General features: G+C 43.1%; 1 protein-coding gene across 7 annotated transcripts in view; it reads right to left on the bottom strand.

The window, feature by feature from the left end:
* The window catches only part of mical3b (microtubule associated monooxygenase, calponin and LIM domain containing 3b), a 37,841-nt gene that overhangs the window by 4,680 nt on the left and 18,161 nt on the right, over window positions 1-15,000 (bottom strand). For 4 of the 7 annotated variants that reach the window (XM_039792141.1, XM_039792143.1, XM_039792144.1 and 1 more), the window contains exons 10-19: window positions 13,312-13,438; window positions 10,411-10,483; window positions 10,155-10,302; window positions 9,430-9,614; window positions 7,873-7,952; window positions 7,634-7,675; window positions 6,915-7,115; window positions 6,355-6,420; window positions 4,604-4,690; window positions 3,488-3,647 (exon numbers count right to left, since the gene is read on the bottom strand). In XM_039792141.1, coding sequence (XP_039648075.1) covers window positions 3,488-3,647; window positions 4,604-4,690; window positions 6,355-6,420; window positions 6,915-7,115; window positions 7,634-7,675; window positions 7,873-7,952; window positions 9,430-9,614; window positions 10,155-10,302; window positions 10,411-10,483; window positions 13,312-13,438 — 1,169 coding nt within the window. Of the gene's footprint in view, window positions 1-3,487; window positions 3,648-4,603; window positions 4,691-6,354; window positions 6,421-6,914; window positions 7,116-7,633; window positions 7,676-7,872; window positions 7,953-9,429; window positions 9,615-10,101; window positions 10,303-10,410; window positions 10,484-13,311; window positions 13,439-15,000 lie in introns of those variants that run through there. The other 3 variants (XM_039792142.1, XR_005638187.1, XM_039792146.1) reach the window with 3 other exon arrangements.

Here is a 15,000-nt window from a genome sequence, read left to right as displayed (position 1 = left end):
AGAGATGTTGTGGAACACACACACACACACACACACACACACACACACACACACACACACACACACACACACACACACACACACACACACACAGAGACACACACACACACAGACACACACACACAGACACACAGACACACAGACACACACACACACACAGACACACACACACACACATAGACACACACACACACACACACACACACACACACACACACAGAGACACACACACACACACACACACACACACACACACACACACACACACACAACACAGACACAAACACACAACAACACACACACAGACACACAGAAACACAGACACACACACACTCACAGACACACACACACACACACAGACACACACAAACACACACACACACACAGACACACACACACACACACACACACACACACACACACACACACACACACACACACACACACACACACACACACACCCATGGTTAATGTGATTGATGTTGTGAACGTGAACAGCCAGAAGCTGTGAACTCATGACTCAGCCTTCATAAAGCCTCTTTATGATCCTTCTCTGTGTTTACATGAAATATGGAGAAGATTTCACTGATTAAATCAAATATATTATGATCCTCTCTGTGTTTATATGAAATATGGAGAAGATTTCACTGATTAAATCAAATATATTACGATCCTTCTCTGTGTTAACATGAAATATGGAGAAGATTTCACTGATTAAATCATATATATTATGATCCTCTCTGTGTTTACATGAAATATGGAGAAGATTTCACTGATTAAATCATATATATTATGATCTTCTCTGTGTTTACATGATGGAGAAGATTTCACTGATTAAATCAAATATATTACGATCCTTCTCTGTGTTAACATGAAATATGGAGAAGATTTCACTGATTAAATCAAATATATTATGATCCTTCTCTGTGTTAACATGAAATATGGAGAAGATTTCACTGATTAAATCAAATATATTACGATCCTTCTCTGTGTTAACATGAAATATGGAGAAGATTTCACTGATTAAATCATATATATTATGATCCTCTCTGTGTTTACATGATGGAGAAGATTTCACTGATTACAGTTTTTTACAATCACTTTGCTACTAATTTCAGAACCTTGACGTCATTTTCAAAACTCTAGACACAAAACTCACAACCAATGATCAGAATGCACATTTTTCAAAACTCTTACAATTTTTTCAATTGCTTGGATACAATACACATAAACCTGAGATCATTTGTTCATTTAACAAAGATCACCTGTTCAATATGACACAACTTAACATCATAGTACTACTATTTCAAAAAGCAATTCACACATTACATTTCAGATGATTGTCTATTCATTTCATTACAATCATCTAACTATCAATCCATACAACTACTCTAAATGATAAGTAACTGTTGCATTACTCTTAATGTATAGTTGTATGGAAACAGACAAACAATATACCATGTTTAGATCATGAAAGTTTCAAGATAACAAGATTCATTGTCACCAGGTAGCGTGGAGCATGAACCAATCAGAATACAGTATCTAGGGATGTAATATTTCATCATCATTCTTTACTGTAATGTACTACTGTTTATCAGACACTGTTTCTATGGTCCCATGTACCATCTTTGAGACTATTTACAGTATTGACAGTACTGCACAGTATGCATGCAGGCCCTTGGATATATATATATATATATATATATATATATATATATATATATATACTGTACTGTATATATACATATATACTTGTACCACATTGTTCGCCATGGCCGAAGGTTTTTTCCAAGATGTTTGGCTAATTGTGATGTAGATGAGAACCTGTGGCCAAATCCTAAAGACAGAGTTGATGAAGATGTAGAAGTACAGTAATCACTTCTTTGTTTTGCTTTTTACAGTACAAGCAAGTTGAAGAATACTGCATTTGATGTTTTACAGTACTGTCTTTTCTATTTTGTAGCTAATTATTTCGCTTTGATTCAAGTAAACCTATGTTGTGATCGTACTGTGTTGTTTTTCATCAATACATTTCAGGTTATGGTCAATGAATCCACTGTGTCTGTAGTATTCTCTCTACTACTGCAGTACTTTTACAAGGATGTATTTACATCTAGTACCATAATGAAACAGGTATCACTTATTTTGTACTACAATATTTAATGACTGTATGAACAATGACACAGTGAAACTATGGGTAGCTTGTGTGTGGGTGATCTAAAGTAATGTTTCAATGGGATTTCACAATCAATTTTGAACCAATGATTGTGTAAGATTTCTTTAAAGATATGAATGCATGATGTAATGTTTTGAACATTGGACAGCCTGTTACAAGTGATGACCGTTTTGAGTTTTGTGTCTAGAGTTTTGAAAAATAACATCAAGGTTCTGAAATTAGTAGCAAAGTGATTGTAAAAAACTGTAAATCATATATATTATGATCCTCTCTGTGTTTACATGATGGAGAAGATTTCACTGATTAAATCATATATATTTTGATCTTTATGTGATAATATCTGAACACTGCAGCGTTACATATTTAATCTGACAGCTGAACCAACCAGATTACACCAGATCACCACATTAACCACAGCAGGGTGTGTGTCTGTGTGTGTGTATGTGTGTGTGTGTGTGTCTCTGTGTGTGTGTGTGTCTGTGTGTGTGTGTGTGTGTCTGTGTGTGTCTGTGTGTGTGTGTGTGTGTGTGTGTGTGCGGTGTGTATATGTGTGTGTGTGTGTGTGTGTGTGTGTGTGTGTGTGTGTCTCTGTGTGTGTGTGTGTGTTCTGTGTGTCTGTGTGTGTGTGTGTGTCTCGTGTGTCTTGTGTGTGTGTGTGTCTCTGTGTGTGTGTGCGTGTGTGCTCTGTGTGTCTCTGTGTGTGTGTGTGTGTCTCTGTGTGTCTGTGTGTGTGTGTGTCTCTGTGTGTGTATGTGTGTGTGTGTGTGTGTGTGTGTGTGTGTAGGGTGTGTGTCTCTGTGTGTGTGTGTGTGTGTGTGTCTCTGTGTGTCTCTGTGTGTGTGTGTGTGTGTCTCTGTGTGTCTGTGTGTGTGTGTCTCTGTGTGTGTGTGTGTGTGTCTCTGTGTGTGTGTGTGTGTGTGTCTCTGTGTGTCTCTGTGTGTGTGTGTGTGTGTCTCTGTGTGTCTGTGTATGTGTGTCTCTGTGTCTCTGTGTGTGTGTGTGTGTGTGTCTCTGTGGTGTGTGTATATGTGTGTGTCTCTGTGCGTGTGTGTCTCTGTGTGTGTGTGTGTGTGTGTGTGTGTGCTCTGTGTGTGTGTATGATGTGTGTGTCTCTGTGTGTGTGTGTGTCTCTGTGTGTCTCTGTTGTGTGTGTGTGTGTGTGTCTCTGTGCGTGTGTGTATATGTGTGTGTCTCTGTGCGTGTGTGTCTCTGTGTGTCTGTGTGTGTGTGTGTGTGTGTGTGTGTGTGTGTGTGTGTGTGTCTCTGTGTGTGTGTGTGTGTGTGTGTGTGTGTGTGTGTGTGTGTACTGACTGCTGTGCTGGTCGTAGCTGTAGCCCCCCAGTCTCAGCGTGCTGCTGCACTGGGAACACTGGAAACAGCTGCGATGGAACAAGAGACTCTCGGCACTCAGACGCTCCATCAGATAGACTCGCTGCTGGCAGAAGAAACACACGGCGCTGCAGACAGCCCCCTGCAGACAGACAGGTAGACAGACAGACAGGTATCAGAGAGAGACTGACAGACAGACAGGTAGCACAGACAGACAGGTCAGGAAGAGACAGACAGAAAGAGAGGTATCACAGACAGACAAACAAACAGACAGACAGACTGACAGACAGACAGACTGACAGACAGAATGGAAATCTGTAGAATATATCTGACAGTTGTTCTGCTTGGAGTTGAGATGTGTTAACGTTATGAATTTATTTTAATATTTTAGATTTGTTGAATAATATAACAAATATATATATAACAAATCAGACATGAATCAAAGGCATCAGAAAGACTTCAGGACTGATGCTAAAGCAAAACGTTTACAAACTGTTACCATTATTATATTATATTATATATTTCATATTGAAAGTGAGGAAACTTTGGGCCATAGACGTGTTTCTTGGACCCTGATGGGAATATGTCCAGTGATGTAGTTATAAGTATCTAGGCTAAAAGAAGTCTAAAATAGTCATGAACCTCGACGTGAAGTTACGACTTTTCATAAGCTTTGGGTACGTAAATATATATATATATATATATATATATATAAATGTAAGTGATGTGATGCAAGTTAGCTCTTAGATGAAGAAAGGTTGGAGCTCTAAAGAATAAAACAAAGTGATTTAGAGTCAGCAGGCGGGGGAGTCCAGCAGGCAGGCAAGGAGGAGGGGGAGTCCGGCTCTGCGTCAATAGAAACTATTCATGTGTTCACATCACATGAAGCAGCATGCTGCACAGCTCCAGGAATTAGACCGAGCCGGGGGACACAACAGCTGCTCGCTCGTTATTTTAGTCTTAAAGGGACAGTTCACATCAACGCTGAAGCTTCACAGTTTCCGACCTGAGATATATATATATATACATATACATATATAACAGCTCTACAGTCACAGACTCCACAACACAGATTCCCAGAGTGCCGTGCGGCTGTACCTGCTCCTCCTGAGGGATGGAGGTCTGAGACTTGATCTTCTCTCTGAACCGAAAACTCAGCTGCTCCTGTTGGAGAGTCCTCTTCCTCTGACGGAGACACACACAGACACACACAGGACGGTTACACACCTACTGCAGTACACGACTACACACACACACACACAGGACGGTTACACACCTACTGCAGTACACGACACACACACACACACACACACACACAGGATGGTTACACACCTACTGCAGTACACGACTACACACACACACACACACAGACACAGACACAGGATGGTTACACACCTACTGCAGTACGCAACTACACACACACACACACACACACACACACACACACACACACACACACACACACACACACACACACACACACAGGATGGTTACACACCTACTGCAGTACACAACTACACACACACACACACACACACACACACACACACACACACACACACACACACACACACACACACACCCACCCCCCCTCTACTACTGCACCAGGGACCTTTACTGTCCAGGAGTCATATCTATAACACAGTCTCTATCGTCTAAATACCAACATTCATATAATGTGATGTTTGATGTTTACTCTTCTGAAATATCTCAGTTTGGGTTTAATAAGAACAGATGATCTAGATCAGTCATTCCCAAACTGTGGTCCGCGGACCACTAGCGGTCCGTGGGGGTACTGCATGCGGTCCGTGGGAAAATAAAATAAAATATGAAATAATAGTTTTTTAACCTTCATTTTACCAGGAAATTCCCATAAAAATTAAGAATATGTATATTGATATAACATTTAAATTAAAATTAAATTGTCGTTATTGTGTGATTACTAAAATAGGCTAGTGGCACTCAGCCGTGACGTTCAAGTCTAAACGCTGAAGAATAATCGCCTAAAATCACCAAAGGTTTTGAAATTTTGACTGTATCCAAGTGTTCTTATTACTGTATAGATTTAATACTCTGTTGCTATGGAAATAAGCCTATTGTTCAAATGAACCTGACTATGCCCTGGGGTACTGGAGTGAATGACTAAATTAAATATGTGGCAGCCAACGAGCCTGTTGTACTGATGGCCAGTTCTAGTGTTAGAGCTTGTAGTAGTAACAGCAAAAGATTAACTGTTGTAGACATATTTAGTTAGGTGTATTAGGAGGTGGTCCACACACACACACAAAGATAGAAAACCCTGATCTAGATGATCTAAATCTAGATGTAGTTGATGTAGATGTAGATGGTCTAGATGTAGATGTAGATGTAGATGATGTAGATGTAGATGGTCTAGATGTAGATGTAGATGATGTAGATGGTCTAGATGTAGATGTAGATGATGTAGATGTAGATGTAGATGATGTAGATGTAGATGGTCTAGATGTAGATGTAGATGATGTAGATGTAGATGTAGATGATGTAGATGTAGATGGTCTAGATGTAGATGGAGATGATGTAGATGTAGATGGTCTAGATGTAGATGTAGATGATGTAGATGTAGATGGTCTAGATGTAGATGGAGATGATGTAGATGGTCTAGATGTAGATGGAGATGATGTAGATGTAGATGGTCTAGATGTAGATGGAGATGATGTAGATGTAGATGGTCTAGATGTAGATGGAGATGATGTAGATGTAGATGGTCTAGATGTAGATGTAGATGATGTAGATGTAGATGGTCTAGATGTAGATGGAGATGATGTAGATGGTCTAGATGTAGATGATTTAAATGTTTTGTAGGTGTTTACCGGCGTCCATGATGGCGTCTGACTCACAGCTGCATCCGATGGACAGTCTGACAACAGCTCCCCCTGCTGGTTCACACACACACACACACACACACACACACACACACACACACACACACACACACACACACACACACACACACACACACACACACACACACATAGACACACACGCACACACAGTCTGATTATTATTATACCCTAGCAGGTTTTTCTACATTTTAAGGCTTTCAGCAGCAGCTAATCTGAATGAATATGAAATGAATAATAATAATAATAATAATAATAATAATATAATAACAATAATAATAATAATAATAATAATATAATAACAACAACAATAATAATAATAATAATAATAATAATAATAATAATAATAATCTAGTAGTTTTGTCCCCAGTCGACTTCTTTATCAAGTTTTGTCTTTACGCTTTTTGTGTGTTATTTATTTATTATCTGCTCTAACTTCTCCCATGTTTCAGACACAGATATGGGAATACTAATGTTCCCAAATTATGTGAAATCACTGTGATGTCACTGTGATGTCACTGTGACTTCACCTGTCGATGTAAAGCTGCAGCAGCTGCAGCAGCAGAAGAAGAAGAAGAACTCCTGCAGGAAGTGGAGCTCTCGTCCAGCTTCGCCTGCAGCTTCGCCTGCAGCTTCGCCTGCAGCTGATTGGCCATCAGACGCACTCTGGACCCGCCCACAAATGTCTCGTCAAACACCGGTGTGACATCATCACTGTTCAGGTCACATGACTGCAAACAAAAACATTATTTCAACAGGAAACAGATAGATTTAATAATGTGTTCATCAGGTGTCTGTCTCTTTAAATGTGCAGGGGGCCTGTCTGTCTCTTTAAATGTGCAGGAGGCCTGTCTGTCTCTTTAAATGTGCAGGGGGCCTGTCTGTCTCTTTAAATGTGCAGGGGGCCTGTCTGTCTCTTTAAATGTGCAGGGGGCCTGTCTGTCTCATCCAGGAGAGATGACTAACATTTGAGACAAAATGAAATTTGTCTCATGAACTCATAGTGCACCTTTAAAGCTGAGGTAGGAAAGCATTTTTCTGGACTTCCATAATAATCTTTCAGGATATTGTAATTTTAAGTGTTTTGAGAGGAAACCAGCATCTATCTTTAAAGGGAGACTCTGGCCAATCACAGCTCATTTCAGACAGAGAGAGCCTTCCTATTGGCTGTTCTGCAGCTTGTTTCTCTGTTCTAAAGTCTTTTCTTTTGTCCCAAAAACAGAATGAAGTAGAAACTAAATGTGACGACCTGCTGACTCGTCCTCCTCCTCTTCAGACCATCTCTCTGATCCTGCAGAGACAGACAGGCAGGTTAGAGAGACAGACAGACAGAGAGACATTAAGACAGAGACAGGTTAGAGAGACAGACAGGCAGACAGGTTAGACAGACAGACAGACAGATACACAGACAGATAGATAGACAGACAGGTTAGAGAGACAGACAGGCAGGCAGACAGGTTAGAGAGACAGACAGACAGACAGACAGACCTTTGTGTCCCTCAGTCTGCTGAGCAGTGAGGCCGGAGTGATGACAGCTGATCTCAGATCAGAGCTCTGACTCAGAACACCTGAAACAGGAAGTGACATCATCTTCAAGTGAGCTCTGAACCAATGGGGTAAGCCAACTTCCACACAGCGTAGCTCTTATGGCGCCATTCTGATGCTACCAAGCCATCAGCTCCCGTTAGCATCCCATTGACTCCCATTCATTCTGACGTCACTTTGACAGAGAATAACTTTACATCTGAAGAGTTTAAAGACTCTATTTGTCCGTTGTTTATTTCTAAAGAAACACGACAATGTATAAAAGGCTCCATTACCTTGTACCTCACGTTATGGCTCCGTAGCAGACGCTTTTATAAAAATAGGCTAACGATTGGGTCATAACCACCATACAACTTTCAGACAGGTTGCTCACGTCACATCTACATATAACATTGACACACTTCTGCCACTAGGCGGCGCTATAATTGGGCTATAACTCTCATACCGTACATATCCACGCATTCCCTAAATGGAGCTGCATCACATGACGTAGGCCACGCCCATTTCTGCGATAATCGTGAAACCTACTTTTTCTAACTCCTCCTACGTGCGTCCGATCTACACGGCACAAAGCATCTCCAGATTACCTGACCAAAATGTATCAAATAAATGTTGCTCAGCTCAAAATTGCATAAATAATGAGCTGTTTTAGCTAGAGACTAAACACAAACATTGGCATATCTCGGCCACAGTAAATGCTATCAATATCAAACTTGGGATTCTTGTTCGCCGTGCCACTCCGAGGCTTTGTACCAAATATGGCAAAGATCGGCAATTAGGGGGCGCTATAACAAACGTAGACGTGTTAACGTATAACTCAATGAATGGGAAAGCAGCTCACCTCAGTTCTCTTAGTTCAAAGAGACTTTCACTTAGTTCAAAGAGACCTTCCCTTAGTTCAAAGAGACTTTCCCTTAGTTCAAAGAGACCTTCCCTTAGTTCAAAGAGACTTTCCCTTAGTTCAAAGAGACCTTCCCTTAGTTCAAAGAGACTTTCCCTTAGTTCAAAGAGACCTTCCCTTAGTTCAAAGAGACCTTCCCTTAGTTCAAAGAGACCTTCCCTTAGTTCAAAGAGACCTTCCCTTAGTTTTGAACTCTTTAGTTTTAACAGCCTGATCAGATCTGGTTTGTGTTCAGGTGTGTTTTCATTTCAGCACCAGCAGGGGGCGCTGTGTCTCTGAGCAGCTGTTAGAACAGACAGACAGGCAGGCAGGCAGACAGACAGACAGACAGGCAGATAGGCAGGCAGGCAGGCAGGCAGGCAGACAGACAGACAGGCAGACTGCCAGACAGACCTGTGGGGGGTGCTGTGTCTCTGAACAGCTGGTAGAACTGGCTGAGGTACATCACAACAGACAGACAGACAGACAGACAGACAGACAAGCAGACAGACAGACAGACAGACAGACAGACAGACAGGCAGGCAGATAGGCAGACAGACAGACAGACAGACAGACAGACAGGCAGATAGGCAGGCAGACAGACAGACAGACAGACAGACCTTTGGGGGGTGCTGTGTCTCTGAGCAGCTGGTAGAACTGGCTGAGGTACATCACCACAGAGAGAGAGTCAGACCACATCTCGTCCAGCGTCATCACCGGACGGATCCCAAAGTAACGCTCAGACACGTCCAACGCCAGGCGAGTGTTAGAGTCCACACAGGACTCATCCAGAGAGTCAAAGTCTCTGAGGACAGGCAGACAGACAGACAGGCACACAGACAGAGAGACAGACAACACAGACAGGCAGACAGACAGGCACACAGACAGACAGACACACAGGCAGGCAGACACACAGGCAGACAGACAGAGAGACAGACAGGCAGACAGACAGGCACACAGACAGACAGACACACAGAGAGACATACAGGCACACAGCCAGAGAGACAGACAGGCAGACAGGCAGACAGACAGGTTTATATTAAGATAGAGAGCAGAGAGTTGTTTTATGATACTTTCTTTATTTAAAGGTAACTTTGGGTTCTTCACCCTGGACTCTCTGTCTCCATGTGTGTGTGTCTGAGTGTCTGATGGAACAACAATCTGTGAAACTGGTCCAGTATTAAACCAGAACCAAGCTGTACAGGACTAATGTTCAGCAGCAGTTAGAGTCCACTAAAAGTTCTGTTGTTGCTGCTGACAGACTCACATTATTATTCTAAGAGTCTGACAACATTATTACAGATTGTTGAGTCCAGGTTGAAAACATAAGTGTAATGTTTGTTACATGAGATCTGGTCTGTATCGGTGAATCAGGGCGCAGAGAGCCAGCCCACTCTTCCAGGAAGTCGTCAGGTCGTTAACGGCAACGCCACGGTAACCACGGGTCTGCTCCTGACACCAGGTCAGCAGCTGATTGGACTGAGAGAGAGAGCCTATCAGAGAGGAGGAGGACAGGTGGCCAATCACATCGCAGCTCATCCACAGAGTAATAACTATCTTAATACATCCGTGGTAATAACTCTGTAGCCATGGTAACTCACTGTGGGGGGACGGCAGGCGGATGATGTCACCATTTAGCCCCGCCCCCTCCCCTGTGTCCACCAGGTGTCTCACCTGAAACACAGAGAATGGTATTTATATCATTCAGTGTGCCGATGTGCTGCAATAGCAGCAATCGGCAGAATGACTATTATGCCCCATACTTATTCTGCCACATTTTTGTCCCGCTACTAGTCACAGAGCGTTGCCAACACATGCACACAAAATACTTCAAAACATGTGTAATGATCAGAAATGGTGTGCTATGACTTTTCAAAGAGATTTGCCGCGCGGTTTTCACGAAATCGGCAAAAGAATTCAGCAAAATCTCCCATAGACTTTAATGGGAAATCTTCGGGAAATTGCTTAACATAGCTCAAAATAACCCTCTTTGGGGCCATGCTGTATCGCCATACTTTAATGTAGAAAAATAATTAAAAGTGTAAACCGAAGACAGGACATTGGTGTTTATTGGGCTGAATGGGCATTCTGATATCAAGCAGGGTTTCTACCAAATCACAGTTTATGTATCGTCCAGTTTTCAGACCGTTTCAGATTTTCCAATGTGTGTGTATGTGGCCGGAATGTTAAGAGCTAGAGGGTAGGTCAGAGGGGGGAGCTGCAGTACGATTCTATGAAATCTTTCCAAACAAATTGCTCTCTCCTGTACAGTTTTCACTCTTCATACATCATGTTTGGTCAAAATGTAGAAAATGTTGTGCTGGTCGCAGACATGTAACTATGGCATCCACCGGACTTAAACTTTTGGCTCTGTTCATACCAACTGCCGATAGAAACAATGAAAACATATATATCTGGAAGGATACTATTTTTGCCATTTGGACCCACTGTTTGTGAATAACAAAACAAACTTAAGAGGTATAATTATAATTAAATGGACATGTTTGACACATGGAAGATACTGTCTCATAAAAACAAACAAAAAAACAAAAGCTGAGGTGGATCTGAGGGACCGTGAGGGTTGGTAGGGGGAGAGGAGACCAGCTGAGGTGGATCTGAGGGACCGTGAGGGTTGGTATGGGGAGAGGGGACCAGCTGAGGTGGATCTGAGGGACCGTGAGGGTTGGTAGGGGGAGAGGAGACCAGCTGAGGTGGATCTGATGGACCGTGAGGGTTGGTATGGGGAGAGGAGACCAGCTGAGGTGGATCTGAGGGACCATGAGGGTTGGTAGGGGGAGAGGAGGTCAGTGAGGTATGAGGGGGCCAGATGGTGGAGGGCTTTGTAGGTGAGGACCAGGATTTTGTAGGTGATCTGGTGGGAGATAGGAAGCCAGTGGAGTTGATTTAGGACTGGAGTGATGTGGGGCCAGGATTTGGAGCGGGTGATGAGGCTGGAGGCTGAGTTCTGGACCAGTTGGAGTCAGTTGATGTTGGTAGAGCTGATGCCGAGGAGAAGTGAGCTGCAGTAGTCCAGTTGGGAGGAGATGAAGGCGTGAATGAGTCTTTCAGCAGTGGTGGGTGTGAGAGAGGGTCTGATTTTGGCGATGTTGCGGAGGTGAAAGAGGTTTTAATGACATGACGGACGTGAGGCTCAAGGGAGAGGGTAGAATCAAAGATAACGCCAAGGTTGCGGGCCTGGGGAGATGGGGAGACAATGGTGCCGTCGATGGTGAGAGTGGGGTTATTGGTTTTGCTGAGTGTGGATTTGGAGCCTATGAGGAGGAATTCTGTTTTATCGCTATTGAGTTTGAGGAAGTTCTGTTGCATCCAGGTTTGTTGCATACACGACAATGTATAAAAGGCTCCATTACCTTGTACCTCACCTTATGGCTCCATAGCAGACGCTTTTATAAAAATAGGCTAAAGATTGGGTCATAACCACGAGACTTACTGTCACACAGTAGAGGAATTACCGTATAGTAAAGGAGAAGCTTAAAGGCAGTTTGGACTTACATTAGCTGTTTAAGTTTAATGACTAATGTTAACTAGCATGTTAGTGATCAATAATTAGCCTGTGCCTATGTTATCTCCTTACATATACCTACGCTCTCCGTCTCTGTAAGATTGGGAATGATTGAGATTTCTCTTGGCACAGCTACCAGAAGACTTCACACTTTCAAGGTTGCTCACATCACATCTACGTCTTCAAGCTCAGTTGGAGGCTCCTCAGTAACGCTCAGCCAGCACCGGAAAAGTGACTTCTAATATCCTTCACTGGTCTCCATCCAGAGACACAGGATCTGGTGCACCATTATAAACTGTCAGTGGTTTTAATAGCTGACAGACAGGAGTTGATGTGGGAGAGAGGAGGATTGTGGGGGGATTTGGTGCTGAGGTAGATCTGGGTGTCATCGCCGTAACAGTGGAAGTCCAGGTTGAAGTGGCGGAGTATCTGACCAAGAGGGAGGATGTAGATGATGAAGAGGAGGGGGCCGAACACGGAGACTTGGGGAACACCATCAGTGACCGTGGCTGTGGCAGAGGTGTGGTTATGGAGAGAGGTGAAGTGGGATCTGTTGGAAAGGTAGGACTGTGGAGCCAATTGAGTGCAGTACCTTCGATACCGGGGTCTTTGAGTCTGGTGAGCAGGATGTTATGGCTCACGGTATCGGGTCTGGTGAGCAGGATGTTATGGCTCACCGTATCGAGTCTGGTGACCAGGATGTTATGGCTCACTGTATCGAAGGCTGCACTCAGGTCGAGGAGGATGAGGATGTTGAGGGACCCGGTGTCAGCAGAGGTGAGGACGTCGTTGAGGACTTTGAGGAGAGCATTATCTGTGTGTAGGTGTGTGTGTGTGTGTGTGTGCGTGTGTGTGTGTGTGTGTGTGTGTGTGTGTGCGCGTCTGTCTGTGTGTGTGTGTGTGTGTGTGTGTGTGTGTGTGTGTGTGTATGTGTGTGTGTAGGTGTGTCTGTGTGCATGCATGCCTGTGTGTGTGTTACCTGGTCAGGTGTGGTCAGCAGCAGCTTGGTGTTCAGGTATCTGGTTGTCGGGTCGACTGTAAACAGACTGAAGTTCTTCTGGAGATTCTCAGGAGTCGTCTGAGGGAGGAGACGATACAGACTCTCTCTGAGGGGGGAGACAGACAGACAGGCAGGTTAGAGAGATAGACAGACATAAATAGATATGTTAGTAGTACAGGTGTATATGTTAGTAGTACAGGTGTAGTACAGGTATAGGACAGGTGTAGTCCAGGTGTACATGTTGGTAGTACAGGTGTAGTACAGGTGTATATGTTAGTAGTACAGGTGTAGTACAGGTGTATATGTTAGTAGTACAGGTGTAGTACAGGTGTAGTCCAGGTGTACATGTTGGTAGTACAGGTGTAGTACAGGTGTATATGTTAGTAGTACAGGTGTAGTACAGGTGTATATGTTAGTAGTACAGGTGTAGTACAGGTGTAGTCCAGGTGTACATGTTAGTAGTACAGGTGTAGTCCAGGTGTACATGTTAGTAGTACAGGTGTAGTCCAGGTGTATTTGTTAGTAGTACAGGTGTATATGTTAGTAGTACAAGTGTAGTCCAGGTGTAGTCCATGTGTATATGTTAATAGTGTAGGTGTATATGTTAGTAGTCCAGGTGTAGTCCAGGTGTAGTCCAGGTGTATATGTTAATAGTGTAGGTGTATATGTTAGTAGTCCAGGTGTAGTCCAGGTGTAGTCCAGGTGTATATGTTAATAGTGTAGGTGTATATGTTAGTAGTCCAGGTGTAGTCCAGGTGTATATGTTAGTAGTACAGGTGTATATGTCAGTAATACAGATGTAGTCCAGGTGTAGTCCAGGGGCCTCATTTATAAAACCTGTTACGCAAGAAAAAGTTGCGTGAAGCACGGTGAAGTTTGTCGTCGCAACATTCCTCGCAATTGTCGGGATTTATAAAGACTTTCCATGCGTAAAAATGTTCCCAGTTTTCCGCAAACTTTTGACCACACGTGTGATCGTGCGTAATGCTCCCAAGGTTTTGTAGACTGCGTTTTAGTGAACTCCGATGGTATGCCCGTTTTCCGAACCTAACCCAGTTTTTGTTTTCCTGAACCCAACAATCCCGTTCTTGCTAAATCGACCCAGAGCCTGTCCGGTACCGGCGCAGGGCTGCCAGCAACGGGGAGAGGGGCTCCTCCCACACCGTGCAGCGGAGGGAATGCGCTTTTCCTCCGCTGCTCTCCCCGGGAAATGCGTTGTTTGTTTGATGTGTATCTGTGTGTGTGTGTGTGTGTGTGTGTGTGTGTGTGTGTGTGTGTGTGTGTGTGTGTGTGTGTGTCTGTCTGTGTCTGTGTCTGTGCGTCTTTATGTGGTCGTGTCTGATTGTAGATGTCTGTGTGTGGGAATGTTGTCTTTCTGCACCTGCTATTCCCACACAATTACCATACAAGTTACCAAATTGTCACATTTCAAGCACTTTCACCTGTTTTGCACCAATAATGATCCAAAATCTTGTTTCTATTTTTTACCTTTTTAATAATTGAATTTCCTTTCTCACAAAAAACGAAAATGATCATATGATCATAAATGTGATTTTTCCGGGGTAAATGGCAAATAGGAACAATAAATGATGTATATCATTGGTAATTGAGCTAAATCTGTTAAGTATTAAGGCTGTGTAACAACAATATGAACACTACACAAGGGTT

The sequence above is a fragment of the Perca fluviatilis genome, chromosome 23, assembly GCF_010015445.1.
Source record: "Perca fluviatilis chromosome 23, GENO_Pfluv_1.0, whole genome shotgun sequence".
NCBI lineage: Eukaryota > Metazoa > Chordata > Actinopteri > Perciformes > Percidae > Perca > Perca fluviatilis.
Note: the sequence above shows the minus strand (reverse complement) of the source record. Positions and strands in the feature narration are given on the sequence as shown.